The sequence below is a fragment of the Electrophorus electricus genome, chromosome 12, assembly GCF_013358815.1.
Source record: "Electrophorus electricus isolate fEleEle1 chromosome 12, fEleEle1.pri, whole genome shotgun sequence".
In the NCBI taxonomy this organism is placed as follows: domain Eukaryota; kingdom Metazoa; phylum Chordata; class Actinopteri; order Gymnotiformes; family Gymnotidae; genus Electrophorus; species Electrophorus electricus.
Genome location: NC_049546.1, coordinates 17,415,884 through 17,432,952, shown reverse-complemented (window position 1 = coordinate 17,432,952; position 17,069 = coordinate 17,415,884). Strand labels below are relative to the sequence as shown.

Below are 17,069 nucleotides of genomic sequence, written 5' to 3'. Positions count from 1 at the left end.
GAAACTCCACCAAGAATATAAAACAACGCGTTCGGGAAATTGGTGGTAATTGCTATATTGCCGCTAGCCGCTTGTCTACGGTTAGCATAGTTGATTTAGCTTACAATAATTAATATGGAGCTCAAAATGTGTCAGGTTTTGGACAGAACGGTGAATAAGCTGGACTTCTGATCAAAAGCACCCCAGTGTGCTGCCCACCACTGTAGTAATTACCTGGAGTTCGTGTGGTGCTAATTCATTTCCAAGAAATCTGAGCGATCAATACGCAGAAACAATAACATGACACAGAATGTTCACTCCGAATCTACAGAACGTTTTCTTTAAGAATGGATTGAGTTTAATCACACCCGGCCTGATCAAAGAGAATAAAGACACTTTAATGAAATCTTGAATGCATAATTAATGATACAGTATATACAGTAGAATTTTAATTAAACATTTAATTAAACATTATGAGTGACTGGGTGCGGGGTTTGAAATGTTAAAATGGTATATATATATATATATATATATATATATATATATATATATATATATATATATATATATATATATATATAAAACTTTTATATCATAAAGGTTTGGCAAAAGTGTCAAATAGTGTAGATGTATACAAAAACGATAAAGGATTTTGTACCATAGGTTCTACTAAAGCGCTTTCTCCAATCAAGAAAAATGCAATTTCGTTTGCAGAGGGTTAAAAGGCATTAAAGCAATTAATTTTCCTTTCTCTGTAAACTGTTGCATTCTAGCGCACGACGTGACATAACATTCATAAAACACTGTTTTTCCAACCAGGTGCACAGGCCTACAAGAATTTTTTTTTAAGTTCTCGTTGAAGTTTTAAGCAGAGAGAAATTGAAATAGTCTATATAAGCCGCGGTTCTCACTGCATCACATAAGATTCTCATTCAAAATGGCCTCATGACTCCCACATACTGTCACATTTGCCTTAAATTCTCTTCCAATCACAATAACATAAATTTGAAACCGTATTGGAATATATGCACCTCTGAATTCGTCTCATAAAATATTTAGACTATATATTATGAATAGAAAGAGACAGGGTGTGTATAAGCTACTTCTAACAATATTTCAAGTTCAGTGAACAGTCGAGCACATACTCTAGATTCGGTTAAAGAATATCACCAGCACAATTCAAACTCACCACTACACGTGTAACGTCATGTACAATGGACAAAGCTCACGGTAACAAATTGCACTATGCTATTTAAACAGCTGATAAACAGGACGGTTTCGAGTGGCCCATTTCTCCAGCTCCAAGAACCCCAAATGTTTTCATACATTTTGAACCCAAGCCTAAATTACATCGCCACATTAACCTCTCTCGTCTCCTGACCGAAACATATCATAAATCGTTATTACACTGTTTGGACGAGAAAGTCTCCACGCCACTATGACACGTGTACCAGCCATTTACAAGCCCCTTTTGAAAAGGTGAATTCGCCGAAAAGGTCCTGTTGTTAGGAGCAAAAGTGTGGCTTGCTTGGCTACATGCGTACTGGGCAGTGTCGGGTCTATAATTGCCCCGATGTATCAACAAAGGGTCCAGAAGGGACTGCGGCCTGTGGCCCGTATAGTCCAAACTGTTGTCAAACGTGTGATGGAAACGTGACCTCAGAGTTGACTCGCTGAGAGTCTCGGGGGACAGGGACTCTCGCGAGGGGGCAGGCGGCAAGGCCCGCGTCACTGTGGTAGGGGAGGATGTCTCTTCCTGCTCTGTCACCTCGGGAGACCTGTACTCGGCAAGGTGCTGACCGTCCTCGCTGAGTTTGGCAATGTAGGCCTTGCAATGCAGTTTCATGTGTTTGCGCAAGGAGCTGGGGTGCGTGTAACATTTTTCACAGCCTCTGACCTTGCACGTGTAGGGTTTATCGCTGGAATGAACGTGAGAATGCTTCTTCCGGTCACTGCTGTTAGCAAACCTTCGATTGCAGCCCTCAAATTCGCATTTAAAAGGTTTCTCACCTAAACGGGCAAAGGAGGAAAAAATACCGTGTCACGGGTGTTATACCCTTCTTCCACACATTATCAGTCCCCTATGCTGTATGCTAAAACGCGTATCACTATCTAGCTATCGCTCTCGCGCTCTCTCTCTCTCTCTCTCTCAATATATATATATATATATATATATATATATATATATATATATATATATATATATATATATATATATATATATACAAAAACCTGTCACAAAATCTGTCACAAGTCACGATAACCCAGAGTGTTCAGGTTCCTTTTTCCTTCCAAAGTCTACATAACACCAAGTGAGACAGTGCTAATATATTCGTCTCATAACTTTGCACTGTCTGTACCTACAAAAGGTATTAAAACGAAACCTAATTAAAGACTTTTCATTTCATTTCATTTTGAACCATTTAGGGATCGTCTGTATTTGTACAATTACTTCCTCTACTTTGTTCCTTAGGAAACCTAGTCCAAAGGCTCTGTAGAGTGGTAATTAGAGATAACTCCGTTTGAAGAAAATAAATAAATATCTCACCTATTTATTGACAATTCTTTAAATTCTCGATTATCTGTAAAACGGCAACATTCCGAATGAGAGTGTAGATAACATGCTGTCCGATAACAAAACTGTAACTAAACTGTATAAAAACGACAGAATAATTGGTGAGATCATGTAGTTTATTTCAGTTATTAGTTGTCATATTATTTGGAGCTATATGCACGGCTTTCCCATAGGCTATCAATTAGGCCTAAATTTGGACACTATTTCAGGCAAAAACAATTTCCTGTATCTTCCAGCGTTATAACCAGTGGGACTCTTCTTTTTATCCCAGAGTTGTCTAAGGTGACTCAGCGCAGTCCTCTGTAGAACATGCAATCGCCACAGGGGAAATACTAGCCTACAGAGTCTCTAGTGACACTACTCCTGATATAGGATATGTGGGAAATGTCAGTGTGTCATCATGATATTCGTATACAGGCTATATAAAGATCACGGTAAAGAAGACGTATGCTCTTGTTTTATTTATTTAGCAAGCGTTATTATTTTAAGGGATGATGTGACGTCAGGCATGTACTTGTCAAGCCTGAAGCACAGAGTCGTTCCTACCGGGGCTTCAGCTGTGCACAACGTAAACGCTACGTCACGGCTCTCCGGTGTTCCGGGATTTATTTATTTATTTCGCTGCATGAATGAGAGGCGCCCAAACAACTGCCCATGAGAACACACATCTTTTCACCACTTCAACATCTTCAACATAACCTGCGTTTAACGCTAAAATTAGCCTACAATAATGTAGACTACCTATTAAATGACACCTTACTTACTATTATTAACAAATATAGCGTCAAATTCTATTTTAAAACTAATGTAATTTTATAGTAAAGGAGGACATACGTCAGCGAAATGAAAAGTGCTGACTAATTTTTTGTTATTTCTATATTTGAGTTTTTTTCCGAAACGTTCCTACTTCAAAACTAATTCCATTAATTGTAATTATAAATATATTTTCAATAAATCTTTAACCTATAGAACAAATAAATGTGGGAAATGTACATACGATTAATATCGACGTTTCAATTACGCGACAGCCGGTATAAGGACAGATTTTGTTTGTTTGCTGCTCTCTCTCTCTCTTTCTCGCTCTCTTTGTTTTGATCTGTTTTGGGGGGTTGATAATTTTGAAGGAGCCCACCAATTTACAAAAAGCGGATTGACTAAAATTCTTCAGCAAAATACAAAAATATTTCAATTATTAGGTCTGTTATATTATTATTATTATTATTATTATTATTATTATTATTATTTCACCAACCTGTGTGCGTTCTCTTGTGAATCTTGAGGTTTTCGGATCTCGCGAAAACTTTTTCACATCCATGAAAGGGGCAGGGAAAGGGCTTTTCCCCTGTGTGGACTCTGACATGGTTGACCAGCTTGTATTTGGCTTTGAAAGGCTTTCTCTCCCTGGGACAATTCTCCCATCGGCACACGTACTCAGAGTGCTCAGGTCCCCCGACATGTTCAATAGTCACATGGGTGACAAGTTCATACATGGTCCCAAAAGTCCTGGCACATGGCGGTTTGCCAGCCCCCTCTTGGCAGTCACTCCACTTACACACCAACTCGTGCGCTGGGTTTTGCCTTGAACACCTGAGGAATGCGTCTCCCCCTGCTCGTTGCATCGCCATATTCAGTGGCTTATAGAGTCCCAAAAACTGGGTAACTAGCTGCTGGCTGTTGGCCCGCGGCCCGTTATGCGTTTGCGTGTATGGATGCGCTCTTGAAAGAATATCTCCGGGAAGACCCAACATCACTTGGCTGTTGAGGTCTCTGGTTGCGTCGGTGGACCCGTGGGCCTGCTCTTGATACGTAGTGAAGAACGCGTGGCTTCTGCTATCTCTATAGTTGTGGAGGTCACGGTACCTTCCAAGAGCGCCATGTTGGTTAGGTCTCGGAGCCAGTTGATCGGTTACTGGTGGCATGCCTGCTCCTGACAGATTTGCTCCAATGAAAATGCCCCTAGGACTGGCTTGTAAGCGGTGGCTAGTAAATCCAGTGTCTGGAAAATGGGGAACCGAATGGTCAATATATGCAGTGGCCCTCGTCTCGGGATAGTCTCGCAAATTGTGCGAGGGGCAGAGTTTTAAGGAACTGCCAGTGGGGTGCCCCATGTGCTCCCCTGCCAAGGGTGGCAGCACCACACTGGGTTCTGTATTGCTCTCCCCAGGGTTGACACAAGAAAGAGAGCAGCCACTAAACCTCGACAGGCTTGTCATGTTTTGTAGTAAGTTTGGCTGTGGGTCTGCGAAATCAACCAACCTTTAACGCTCAAGATTTACCTACAAACCGTCTCCCCATTTCATTGCCGTGTATCATCTGCACGTGCAGCTCTTGGCCGTGAACCTCGCGGACGCAGGAATCGGACCCAAGTTCGTTAAAGTTGGTGCGAGTCCCATGCCGTTCACTTTGCCCTCTTGATTTGTGGCAATAACCGTGGTAGTAAAATGCTCCGAACCAGGCCAGGCTGCAATATAAAAGCACAGCAGGCAAACCTGGGTTTAAAAAAAAAAGGCGCTTTGGGATTGGTTGGAATGCCCGATGATTGACAGCGACTGGGTTTGTTTTAAAAGGAACACGCAGGCGTTCACCACACGACTCCGTTTTCAAATATCGCAGTAAAAATGCTTTGATAGGTGCCGCTTATGCGCTGCCAAATACTGTTGGCTCTTTGACTCCGAGGCGTCGGTTTACAACTTTAAAATATCTTGGGATGGAAGCTCTGGATGTTAATGTCCAATGTAGATTGTAGTAAAAATGACGTAGTAAGAGTTTGTGTTGTAATCTGCCGCTAAAAACCAAAGTATCTAGCAAGGCATGCGACAAAGTAGAAAGGCAACGAAATCAAAATGGAGAATGGTTACTCACTTTTCACATTGAACATTTAAGGTTATTCAAATATTTTCTCATGGGTTTCGTGCATTTAAGGCACAGGATTCTCGGCTGGAAAAAAAAAAACAAAAACAAAAAAAACCAGACTCTCTTTTTATTTCGCTTTATGTGTTTTTGGCCTCGATATATCTTAAGTAATAATTAAATTTATTACCCGAACATATTAGACAAGTCAGACCATGTTTGGCATATCTGCGAAATGAACGACAAAGACGCGCACTTACTCGCTACATCCAAGTGTTTCTTAGCGGCAGAGTAGCTTGATCCCAAGTAGCTCACTGAGTCGGATTGAACTTGAGCTTTGGCTATATTTCAAATCAAACACAGCTCTGACGCCATAAAACGTTGGCATGCCAAAGCCTTGGGGAAAAATATAATCCTAATTATGTTTAATTATATTTTATCTTTAAGGAAGATCCAAGAAGATCCACAGAACCTGATAATGCATAGGCATCCATTTCTCAATTTTCACCATTAAGTTAACTGTTTTTTTCAGTAAACATATATACCAATGTAGCCTAACAAAGAACTAGCAAATGTGGTTTTTAAAATAAACTATCATAGTGGTCCATTGTCAAATTATGCGAGGATATAAATGTGAGAACATAACGTGAGCACATTAGTATTACATTCGAGGTTGTTTTTCTTCTTGGCGGTCTCACAGCTCTACCTTTACACGTAGTACAGATTAGAGAAGGTACCTTAAAATGTGTGTACACTGTGTCAGTATAACATTATACCTGCAAAAACAGGAGCCATTTAGTCAACAGCCGACACGCACTGTCTCAATCTCGAAATGAAACACGAAGAATACTGATGCGCGCGAAGGCTTAAACGTCGAATGCCCATTTGTAGGTCCCTCCACTACTGCTATCATTCACCATTCCTCCCTCTCTAGTGTAAATATAATTCGCATTAAAAAATAAAGAGTATTACTATCTATCAAATACTGCTCACCATACACAATGTGATTTCTAGCTTTCGAAACATGCATTTAAATTCTAGTAGGGGAAGTAATTAATGTGTTATTTCAACTATGTTAATTAACCATTTTAGGTCGGAAGGAAAAGGAAAAACCTACTGACACGGGCGGAAACTGTAGAGCGAAAACTGTTTTTTAAGTTTTTTGCACAGTTGGCGTTGATAAAATAATGTTTCGTTCGAAAACCACACGATCCGGGGTGTGTCCCTTCACCCTTCTCGTGGAAGGAGATAAATCACACGCTATATAGAGAAGAAAAAATCATCTAGCACTGTCGTCTAACAGCAGCATAACAGACTTTAAGTTAGAGCTAAGCGTTAATTAAAGATGGCCCCATCTGGATATTAGCGTTTACAAAGCCACGACAAAAATGTTGTTTTTACCGTGTTTTACTAGAAATGATTGAAACATATTAAATCAAGAATAAATAATCACATAATCAACAACAGTCAAAAGTCATGTATAGTACAAAAAAGTAGAAAGATAATGTGACAATGGTGTTTCAGTTGTTTATTTTCCTTGGAGAGGTAATCTTATAACATTTCACCCCTAGATTACATAATAGAATAACCGTAGATTATCTATACTACGTGGCCTCAGGATTCAACTATTAATTGGACAGGTTTTTTTTTCGTGTGTGTGTGTGTTGAGGGGGCGGGGGTTGGGTGTTATGAAGCTGACTTTTCCGTGCTCAGTTTCCTGGCTATGACTTTAATACCTCCATACCTGAGGTCAGCAATCTCCGATCGCAGCAGCAGTAGGAACACATACCTGGACATTACATTCCACATCCATTTTCATAACACTGTAGAACAGAACACCAATAAGTCTGCCACAAGTTATTTTCTTTCCAAAACACCACTCAAGTGGAATCCGGTCACCCACCACACTGATGTTAAACTCGTCCGATGCAATTGTTACTCATCCTATATGTCGTTATTTCATTCTTCAGTGCTTCATTACTACAGCAAAAAAAGAAAAAAACAGAAAAGAATGGAGTGAGACACATTTATGTACAAGATCTCATGTATCTGCAATATTACCATGCGATATTACTTGCTAGACATTTTTGTAGAGCAGCCTAACCTTTTCTTTTCAAGAAGTCGGCCAAGTCCTGATGCGTTAGTACAACTGTTGAATTACCATTATAAGACTATTGGACAGTTTTCAGTGTATATAAACTTCATATATAACAATGCCTAAATATTAATAGAGGTATTACATTTCTGTTACATATCTGTTTGTATGTATGCAAGAGACAGACAGGGAGAGTGATAGAGAGAGTGAGAGAGAGTGAGAGAGAGGGTGAGAGAGAGAGCGAGACAGAGAGGGGGGGGGGGGAGGGAGGGAGGGAGGGAGGGAGGGAGGGAGGGAGGGAGAGAGAGAGAATAAGTCTATATGTAAATTTAAAGAATACGTTATACTTCGCAATTACAAATAAAAAGGTATAAAATTACAGAGTCGAAAATACTACAACGATTTCAAAATACAGTGTATACTCATTCTAAAGTTCTCACAAGTTTTCAGAGCATTTAAGAATTGGAGTTATCACATAAGGCATTAAAAAGAACGCTTAAAGAACGTTTCCATTCGTCCTAAACCGCGAATGTTTTGTGGCCTAATAACATACATCAAACTGAAATAGACACCTACTCAACTTTTGACCTCATTCAGAAATGATGTGCTTCCAGTGCTTCAGACTGAGGCCAGACATATGCTTTCGCTATCATATCTGCAAAAGTAACCCGAACTTCTTTCTGTTCCCATAAAATTGCAGGCTGTCCACTCCACTTTAAAATGTCTGTACTACTGATAAATTAACTGATAAAGTACATATTTGGGTTGCTTTATTACACATGGAGATATGCTCTGGCCTCACTGGGGAAGTCACAGGTCTTTGTATAAGGGGAACTGTGGGCCACCTGTTAAATCAATAACTCTAACATTTAACATTAACATTTCACAATTAATCAATATATATGAGAAAGGTATATGACCATATACTATAAACATTATATATATATATATATATATATATATATATATATATATATATATATGTGTGTGTGTGTGTGTGTGTGTGTGTGTGTATGTATACATATATATATATATAATATATATATATATATATATATATATATATATATATATATATATATATGTGTGTGTGTGTGTGTGTGTGTGTGTGTGTGTGTGTGTGTGTGTGTATGTATACACATATATATATATATATATATATATAAATATATATAAATATATATATATATATATATATATATATATATATATATATATAGGAGGTGGGGTGCATGACGGATAATTAAAGATGTTTCCAGAGCAAAATACCAATATGTATGTGGCTGTACATTTATGCATTTAAAAATCAAAGAGCAAACTAAAAGATCACATTTTTAAATTGCAATGAAGAAAAAACACCTTATTGCAAAATGGCGACACATCCAATAAATTAAAATTGAAAATGGAAATAAAGCTATTTTTAAATACAAGGTGAGTACTATAAACTTCACCTTAAATGGCTTTGGATCGTTCGAGTTCCTAGAACACTGAATTTGTGTTCGGTAACTATTGGGTTAACAGCTGAAGAGAAAGTTTTATTGCACTGAACGCCTAAACTACCTGCCATAAGATACAGGTCTTAAATCAAGATGGGCAAACTAACTGAAGGAGTGAGATAAGCTAAAAAAAACCTCAAATATTTGCATAGATACATACTTCAGTTAACTTGTAGGCACGAGCGCGGTGACTCCTTTTAATACTATTGGCCAGAGCTGATAGGCCTATTAAACACACGCTAAAGATGTTTCAATTGGTAGCCTAGGTTACCATTTTAAAACTTGAGAATGTCATCAAATAACAACGCTTAATTAAATAATACCAGGAAAAAGTTGTTTATAATTGTTTTTGATAATCGAACAGGGTGATATAGCAGTAGTTAAAACGTTTGCTAATAAGCAACCTCTCATACCAAATATATCCGCCGTTTTATCTTTTATAAGATACATACTTATTACTCTGTTAAATATTATTTTATCATTATTTCATTAAGACTAACAATCTAATAATAATAATAATAATAATAATAATAATAATAATAATAATAATAATAATCTAGAGATTGTCGTTGCTTTATTTCATAATACATCAGTCTCAACTTGACAATTTTACAAATATCCCAGAATTCGGCCACATAATTATTTGGAAAAATCAGATGGTATTTACACGAGGCCTCCTTAAAGAAGACTGTCCTCAATCACTATATATATATATATATATATATATATATATATATATATATATATATATATATATATATATATATATAGTCTAGTAAAATAACTAGGAGCAAAAGTTACTGGCTGTCACTTGTAAAAGTTCAAAAAGGTCGTCATAAATCTGTACTCTGTATGTGTGTGCGCGTGTGTGTAAGTGTGTGTGTGTGTGTAAGTGTGTGTGTGTGTGTGTGTGTGTGTGTGTGTGTGTAAGAGAGAGAGAGCGAGAGAAAGAGAGGAGGGGAGACAGGAGACGAGCGAGCGAAAGAACAGGAAAGGAGGAGTTTACGGGAGATGGATGAAACTGAGTAGGAGAGTATCTCTGTATTATATATTCTTTATGTTACTTTCGCTGGACGATGTGGGTTTTTTTTAGAATAAATACAAGGACACACACAAGATGTACTTACCTTAGTAAGAATCCACTATTATAAACGATGAGAAATGTAGGGTTTTTTTCGCACTTGTATACCAATATTTTTATTTTCTATTTCTTTTCCAGCAAAAATCTTTCAGCACTGTTATAGTCAATACTTGTAACCTTGTCTAATTATGTTTTGAGAAAAACGTCTGCTCTTCCAAAATCAATAAATACCTACATCTTAACTTTACTTTGCAAACCTGGCCGACTGCAAAATTCTTTAAACCATAACTTAAAGACTCACCTTAAAATCATATTAGGTTACAATGTCTTTTTTTCTTGACTGTGTTGTGCGTGCGGATAAGCGGAGCTCTGGAGCTGAATGAGACTGATCTGAAAGTTTTTTTCTCGTTTCAGATCTCTTAAACACAGAATGTGCGCTCTTTCGGAGACAGACTGAGGGGGAGAGAGAATGTGAAAGGCTTGGCGCTATGAATCGCCGCTTGAAGCACTCAACGCGTCTCTGAACTTGATCAGATTGTATGTGTCCTGCAGCGAGTCAGCGAGTCAGCGGCAACCCTGTGAAACTCGCTGAATAGCACGGTTTTCTGGCAAAGTAAAAAAAGAAATTTCCAAAGATATGGCAATTACTGCTATCTTTCTTTCTGTCTTTCATTCTTGCGTCCTACGCCGTGTAATGCTTTACAAACCGCCCCTTCCCAGACGGATCCAAGAAAGCCAAAATTCGGAACTCTGCCAGAACGGTCGTTTAAAAACATCCTATAGGCCTGCTTTAAAATATAAAATATATAAACAAAAGACAAAAAAGAATACAATAAGATAGATAGATAGATAGATAGATAGATAGATAGATAGATAGATAGATAGATAGATAGATAGATAGATAGATAGATAGATAGATAGATAGATAGATAGATAGATAGATAGATATTGTTAAATGCTAAACACACCTTCAAAGTGTAAAGTATGAATGTTTTGCCTAAATATAATTTTATTACCTACATTTCAACTACAGAAACTACATACTATACGTATACAGTCACATAATATTAAACTGATTAATATTTTTGTGTCTTTTAAAAATGTATTTGTTCTATTAATACAACTATTTTCGCATGGTTAAGCCACTGAGTGCATAAATCTAGGCCTATCCCCTAAAAAAAATGTATTTTTTTATCATGTTTTTATCATAAAGTTGGGAACTTCAAGTCAACAGTAATGTTAAATGTTATGGTTGTGTGAAAATGTAGCCTGCTTTTTGTGACGGTCCAAAATTGAAAATGACAGCCAATTAAATACGTCAAAAAATCAAGCACCGCCTAAATTGTATTTCTGAAACTTTCAGAACAGCTGGCGGGCTAAGTGCGGGAAACAAACAAGGCTTCCAAAGTGAACCAAAATAACATCTAGCTGCCTTACCTGCAAATAATACCAGCACGGACCAATCAAATGTAACCATTGAAACGTACTGCCATTTCCAATACCAAATGGTGCCAATCAATAGACATGTAGCCAATTAGCTCTTCTCGTAGTCATCACGTGACTTAGACGGCGCAGTATTTTCATTGGACGACGTGGACCTGCCTCCCGAGCTCATTTATGTGCGAGGAGTGAATGATTGACTTTATCAGTCCAAGGACATCATTCGTCTGGAAAGGGGGGGAAGTTTGATCCTCTTTCTCACGGATCCCAGTAACGGGAGTTTCTCTCCCCCGTTCACCGAGCTCGGAACTATTATCTACATTTTAAACTTTTTGATGCTTACTCAGATTATTATAGGTTTCATCCGGTTAAGATAATTTTGTTTGCCGCTCGTGTTGTTTAACTTTACTCCGCTAACCTGGGGTTTGAAATCCACTCTCTCCTTCGTTTGTTTTTGTCGATTGAGCCCAATGACTATGCTCCTTGATAGCGGTCCGCAATTCCCGTCACTAGGAGTGGGAGGGTTCGGAACGCCAAGGCATCATGAGTTAGGCAACCGAGACCCCGGGCTGGGGCTCAATCCCTTCGCAGATTCATCTCATTCGCCAGCTTTTAAGATAAGTCCCGTTACTCACGATATCGCCTCCAGCCAGACATCAGCGTTCACGCCGCAAGCCACTGGATATGCAGCTGCACTAGGACACCACCACGGAGGGCAGGTTAGCTCCTACGGCGGCGGAGCGTTCAATTCCACCAGGGACTTTCTCTTCAGAAACAGGGGTGCTGGCATCGGAGACTCCGCAGCAACGAGTGCCCAGCATGGGATCTTTGCGGCTTCTGCCGGGAGTCTACACGGACCACCTGGAATCTCGGACAACCCGGGGCATCTGTTGTTTCCTGGGCTTCACGAGCAAAGCGTGAGCCACACATCGCCGGGAGGACATGTAGTAAACAGTCAAATGCACCTAGGTTTACGCGGGGACATTTTTGGACGACCAGACCCCTACCGTCCTGTGCCGAGCCCGCGTACGGATCCTTACGGTACCGCGCAGCTCCACAACTACAACCACCCCATCAACATGAACATGGGGATGAATGTGCCGACACACCATGGTCCAGGGGCCTTCTTTCGATACATGCGCCAGCCTATAAAGCAAGAACTGTCCTGTAAGTGGATAGACGACAACCAGATGAACAGACCCAAAAAGACTTGCGACAGAACTTTCAGTACGATGCACGAGATGGTGACACACGTGTCCATGGAACACGTCGGCGGGCCTGAACAGAGTAATCACGTTTGCTACTGGGAGGACTGCCCGAGAGAAGGGAAGTCCTTTAAGGCCAAATACAAACTCGTGAACCACATCCGAGTGCACACGGGAGAGAAACCATTCCCTTGTCCGTTCCCTGGCTGTGGGAAAATATTCGCAAGATCGGAAAATTTGAAAATTCACAAGAGAACTCATACAGGTAGGGTACTTTTATATATATTTAAATTTTTGTTTTGATATATCATAATCATGCAAGTTGAAATATATAAAACAAGTGCAAGCTTTTACTTATTTAGTTGGTCTCTGTCCTGGCAAAACACTTAGGCCTATAAGGCCGCAATTTACGTCTCGAGAAGCACAGTAAAATGTCTGAGGATAATAACCGCGCCCTGCAACTATTTAAAAAGTGATTTAGTTGTATACTGTAGAATAAATGTGCATAAACTGTCGATATTTTAACATTAAAAACTTAGAGCTAAAGAAGTTGGTTTGGTAGTGAGTTTGTGAATGATTGTGTTTTCCTTTTCCATTTGTAAAGCTACTTCTGACGTTTGCAGCCTAAAGTTGATAAATAGAATGTGTTGTGTTTGGTTAGTTGTGTGAATCTACGACAAAATGTTAAATGTCTGCGCCTAAGTGTGAATTGGGCAAATTACATTTAGTCTGATGGCCCCTTGATGGATCTGTGTCAAAATCAATGACCCGTTACTTCTGAGAATCACACGCAATGTAAAGCAAGCTGTTGAAAATGGCTACAGTTGGTAATTAGATTAGAGAGTTCTTGTTTAGCCACCATAAAACAGAATTTCGTCTCACAGTAAAGCAGCATTCATGTGCGTATTTTGCTGTGTTAAGGTAAACTTAATTTAGAAACCGTGTCTTCTACCTAAAAGGATTCCCAAATCTTCATCACACGCGCTTCCATTGTAAATACGTACACGCCACAATTCAGGGCTAACCTTGTCGGTCTATGGCAGTCATAGCCACAAGTATTATAAGTTACATAACAAGATACAGGCTTTCACGAAACAACAAAATTACTATTTAATGCTTCCATTTAAATCCCCGTGTTCACTGTCTCTTTAGGCGAGAAGCCGTTTAAGTGCGAGTTCGATGGCTGCGACAGGCGCTTTGCAAACAGCAGCGACAGAAAAAAGCACATGCACGTGCATACCTCTGACAAGCCATACATCTGCAAAGTGTGCGACAAGTCCTACACGCACCCAAGCTCCCTCAGGAAACACATGAAGGTAACCAAACTTTAATCACTCTTGGCAATAGTCACCTGTCACCTATTTTATTTTGACTTACGAGGGCAAGTGAAACAACTCAAGAAACAGGCTACTAATACCACTCAGGCGATTTTCAGATTTTCAGGCTAATGACGATAAATCTGTCAATTTCTCTAACATCAAAATATATACAGAGAGCAACATGCATGTATTTTTTTTTTTTTTTTTGGTGGATTTATCAGCTCAATGTTGTGCAGTATGTATATACGATTGTGCCACAGAGACAACGTGTCTCATATCTTATATAAGAGATATCTTATATATCTTATATATACAGTCACATACAGATTTATATTGCAGCCTCTGTCGTTTCTCACACGTTCATAAATATTGTCATTAAAGGTACACGAGTCACAAGGTTCTGAGTCGTCTCCAGCCGCGAGTTCGGGATACGAGTCATCCACGCCACCGGTTTTGGTCTCAACTAACACAGAGGACTCAACAAAAACACCACCGTCCGCAGTACAAAGTACATCAGCACACAGCGAAGGACTACCACCCAACTTCAATGAATGGTACGTTTGAAGCTACAAGCAGACTCTCTTTGTGGACCAAAAGGTTAAAGAAACCTTTAAAAAAACTATTTACACCTTGGTGAACAAAATGACAAAGGAACAACATGAGGAGATGAGAGCTGGCCAGCGGGCCTCGTCCATTCTCAGGATTCGAAATTTGACTTTTATTCCGAGTTCGAAGAAACAATAAAAAATAAGCATAAATAATAAGACCTACACTTTCTAAGAACACATGGAATGCTTTTCCGTTTTAGTTTTCCAATTTTCAGATGATTATTTTATTTTTTATTTTATGTATTTTCTCAAAAGTTTATTTAAAAATAAAGGAAAAGGAAATAATATTTCACGGTGTTTTTATATCGGTGACGATCATGCCACCTTTTGATTGATTGTTAAAACTTCAAACAGTCTTAAGAAACGTGCCAAAGTCTTTGTCTTGAACTTGAACAACAACAAAAATAATAAATCATAAATAAGTATATAGCCTCGTGAATGTATTTCCTTGTTTGATGGAGTCGAATCTGTTGTCCACGTCCGTTTTGAGATGGAGAAATGTGGTAGTAGGTTACGATTGTTACCTTTGAATATAACGTTGCCTTTTGTTAATAACAATGTAAATACATATCCATGATGCCATATTTATCGATTTGTAATTTAATTATCGGCGGAAGTGCCGTATCTTAAATGATATTTATGGAAATGTTTTCTAACAAGATTGTACAGTTTTGACTCATAACCAGCTTAACATTGAACGAAAGTCAACACTAAAAGCTTCCTTAGCGCGATTGTATCTTTTTTTAAACCAATAAATGTGTCTTATCTGGATTTAAAAAAGAAAATCAACTATGAATATAATGGATTGACATTTTCTAAAGGTTATAATATTGTATAGGCTATTCAAGTTCTTTAAGCTCTCAAGAGCACTCATAAACGCAGCAACACTCCGTGAGACGAAATGTCTTAACTGACTCTTAAATTAACTATATAAAGCGTAACTGTCGACATATTCCTGACTTTGATCAAAATTAACTACTTTTGTGTATTCTTCTTTATTCTTAGCAGAGGGTCGACTACATTTCTATAAGCAAGTATTAGGTACAAATTCGAGAGGACCATTAGCCAGTGTCCACTAACTACTCGCATTTCCATCAGATTCTCAGACGTGGCAGAGTCATAGCGCTTTCATCCATGAACTTTTAACTTGTGACAGTGTTGAAGACACTACATTCTCGGGGTCAAAAGGCCAACCATTTGAGTCAGTATGGTATTCCATTTTGATGGTTACAGTACTGTCTTTGTGGATGCAAGTATGTGTTTTAATGTTTCCAAGAACAATGAACTGTCACAACACCGTAATCTCAAATAAAACTTTTTGTCTGTCAGTTGGCATTGTTTGAAATGTAGTTCTTGTGAATATAAAGCTGTTATTTGTCTTGAGTACTGTGCTGTTACATATAGGAGTTGGATTACACATTTGCTTGTTTTGTGTGAATAACATTTCAAGATTAATTATGTGTGGACAAAATTTTAATCTTAAGAATAACAAAAATATGTTTCCAGGGGGAAAATTTGTTCAGTGGCACAAAGAGTTACGGCATTGCATTGTAACTTATTTTTAAGAATTAAATATTATGCATTCACAGATATATTGTGCTTACGATTTCAGACCACCAGCACTCTTCTGAAAAAAAAGGGGGGAATAAAATACCGTACCTCGCAAGTAACAGTGATATAAAATACTTTTATTTAAATAATTTAATAAATATATGTTTTATAAACTATTTTCTATATAAAAAGTAAACGTTTATTTCAGCCACCCTCACTGTATCACGGCCTGTGGACAAATCTGCTGTCCCAGGGCCACTTGAATGTGATGTTGTAACACTTTCTGGAAGACATGGGTCACGTAGCAAGCTATTCCTGAAAACAAATGATTAAACTGATTAACTGTGTCACTGTGCTACATTCGGGGCAAATGTTGCTACGAGCTTATTCGTAATTTAGCACAGGAGAAGAACCATGTACAACTAGACCTATTGTTTGTCGGTTTGTTTGTTTAACAAACTATTTATGATAAAATGTGAAAATAAGTTTTGACTGAAATTAAAAAGTTACGAAATGTGACAAACGGAAACTCGAATTCATCTCTTCTTTCATCAGTTATTCTAATCTGACCGTGGCAATGCGTTTTAATAGTGCCCTCTGCTCTCTAGCCTACGAGCCAATAATACACTTGAACTTGACAGTGAGTGAGACGCCATCTTAGCATCTTGTTTCTTAAAGGGGCGGATGTTTTAGTCTGTATGCATAACAGCGTATCGTTTTCAGTTTTCCTTTAACGCACAAGTAACTGAGAACTGGAGTGCAATGCCCACAGAGGGCCTCGAGAAGGCTAAATGGGATTGTTTCACAAGTTTTTAGAGACCTGCGACATCGCTGCTGTAGCCCATGCGTAGCGTTTTCAGCCTAAAAGCA

The 17,069-nt window shown here is 38.6% G+C and overlaps 2 protein-coding genes and 1 long non-coding RNA gene across 4 annotated transcripts in view; 1 reads left to right on the top strand and 2 right to left on the bottom strand.

The window, feature by feature from the left end:
* Positions 1 to 574: 574 nt before the first annotated feature.
* On the bottom strand, positions 575 to 5,678 carry zic6 (zic family member 6). The gene is made up of 3 exons (XM_027019155.2): positions 5,665 to 5,678; positions 3,807 to 5,015; positions 575 to 1,989 (listed from the first exon to the last, which is right to left on the bottom strand). The coding sequence occupies exons 2-3, from the start codon at positions 4,765 to 4,767 to the stop codon at positions 1,370 to 1,372; spliced, it is 1,581 nt and encodes a 526-aa protein (XP_026874956.1). The 5' UTR covers positions 4,768 to 5,015; positions 5,665 to 5,678; the 3' UTR covers positions 575 to 1,369.
* A 1,212-nt stretch (positions 5,679 to 6,890) lies between these two features.
* LOC118242300 overlaps positions 6,891 to 17,069 on the bottom strand; it is a 55,960-nt gene continuing 45,781 nt past the window's right edge. For both annotated transcript variants that reach the window (XR_004776748.1, XR_004776749.1), the window contains one exon: positions 6,891 to 7,384. This is a non-coding gene — a long non-coding RNA (uncharacterized LOC118242300). The remainder of the gene's footprint in view (positions 7,385 to 17,069) is intronic.
* On the top strand, positions 11,713 to 15,976 carry zic3 (zic family member 3 heterotaxy 1 (odd-paired homolog, Drosophila)). The gene is made up of 3 exons (XM_027019173.2): positions 11,713 to 12,986; positions 13,874 to 14,037; positions 14,422 to 15,976. The coding sequence occupies exons 1-3, from the start codon at positions 11,987 to 11,989 to the stop codon at positions 14,602 to 14,604; spliced, it is 1,347 nt and encodes a 448-aa protein (XP_026874974.2). The 5' UTR covers positions 11,713 to 11,986; the 3' UTR covers positions 14,605 to 15,976.

Excerpts from the sequence above, each read along its gene's own strand:
- zic6 (XM_027019155.2), bottom strand. The coding sequence starts at position 4,767 with ATGACAAGCCTGTCGAGGTTTAGTGGCTGCTCTCTTTCTTGTGTCAAC. Across the intron at positions 1,990-3,806 it reads TCACAAGAGAACGCACACAG|GTGAGAAACCTTTTAAATGC; the intron begins GTTGGTGAAATA and ends TTGCCCGTTTAG.
- zic3 (XM_027019173.2), top strand. The coding sequence starts at position 11,987 with ATGACTATGCTCCTTGATAGCGGTCCGCAATTCCCGTCACTAGGAGTG. Across the intron at positions 12,987-13,873 it reads TCACAAGAGAACTCATACAG|GCGAGAAGCCGTTTAAGTGC; the intron begins GTAGGGTACTTT and ends CTGTCTCTTTAG. Across the intron at positions 14,038-14,421 it reads CCCTCAGGAAACACATGAAG|GTACACGAGTCACAAGGTTC; the intron begins GTAACCAAACTT and ends TTGTCATTAAAG.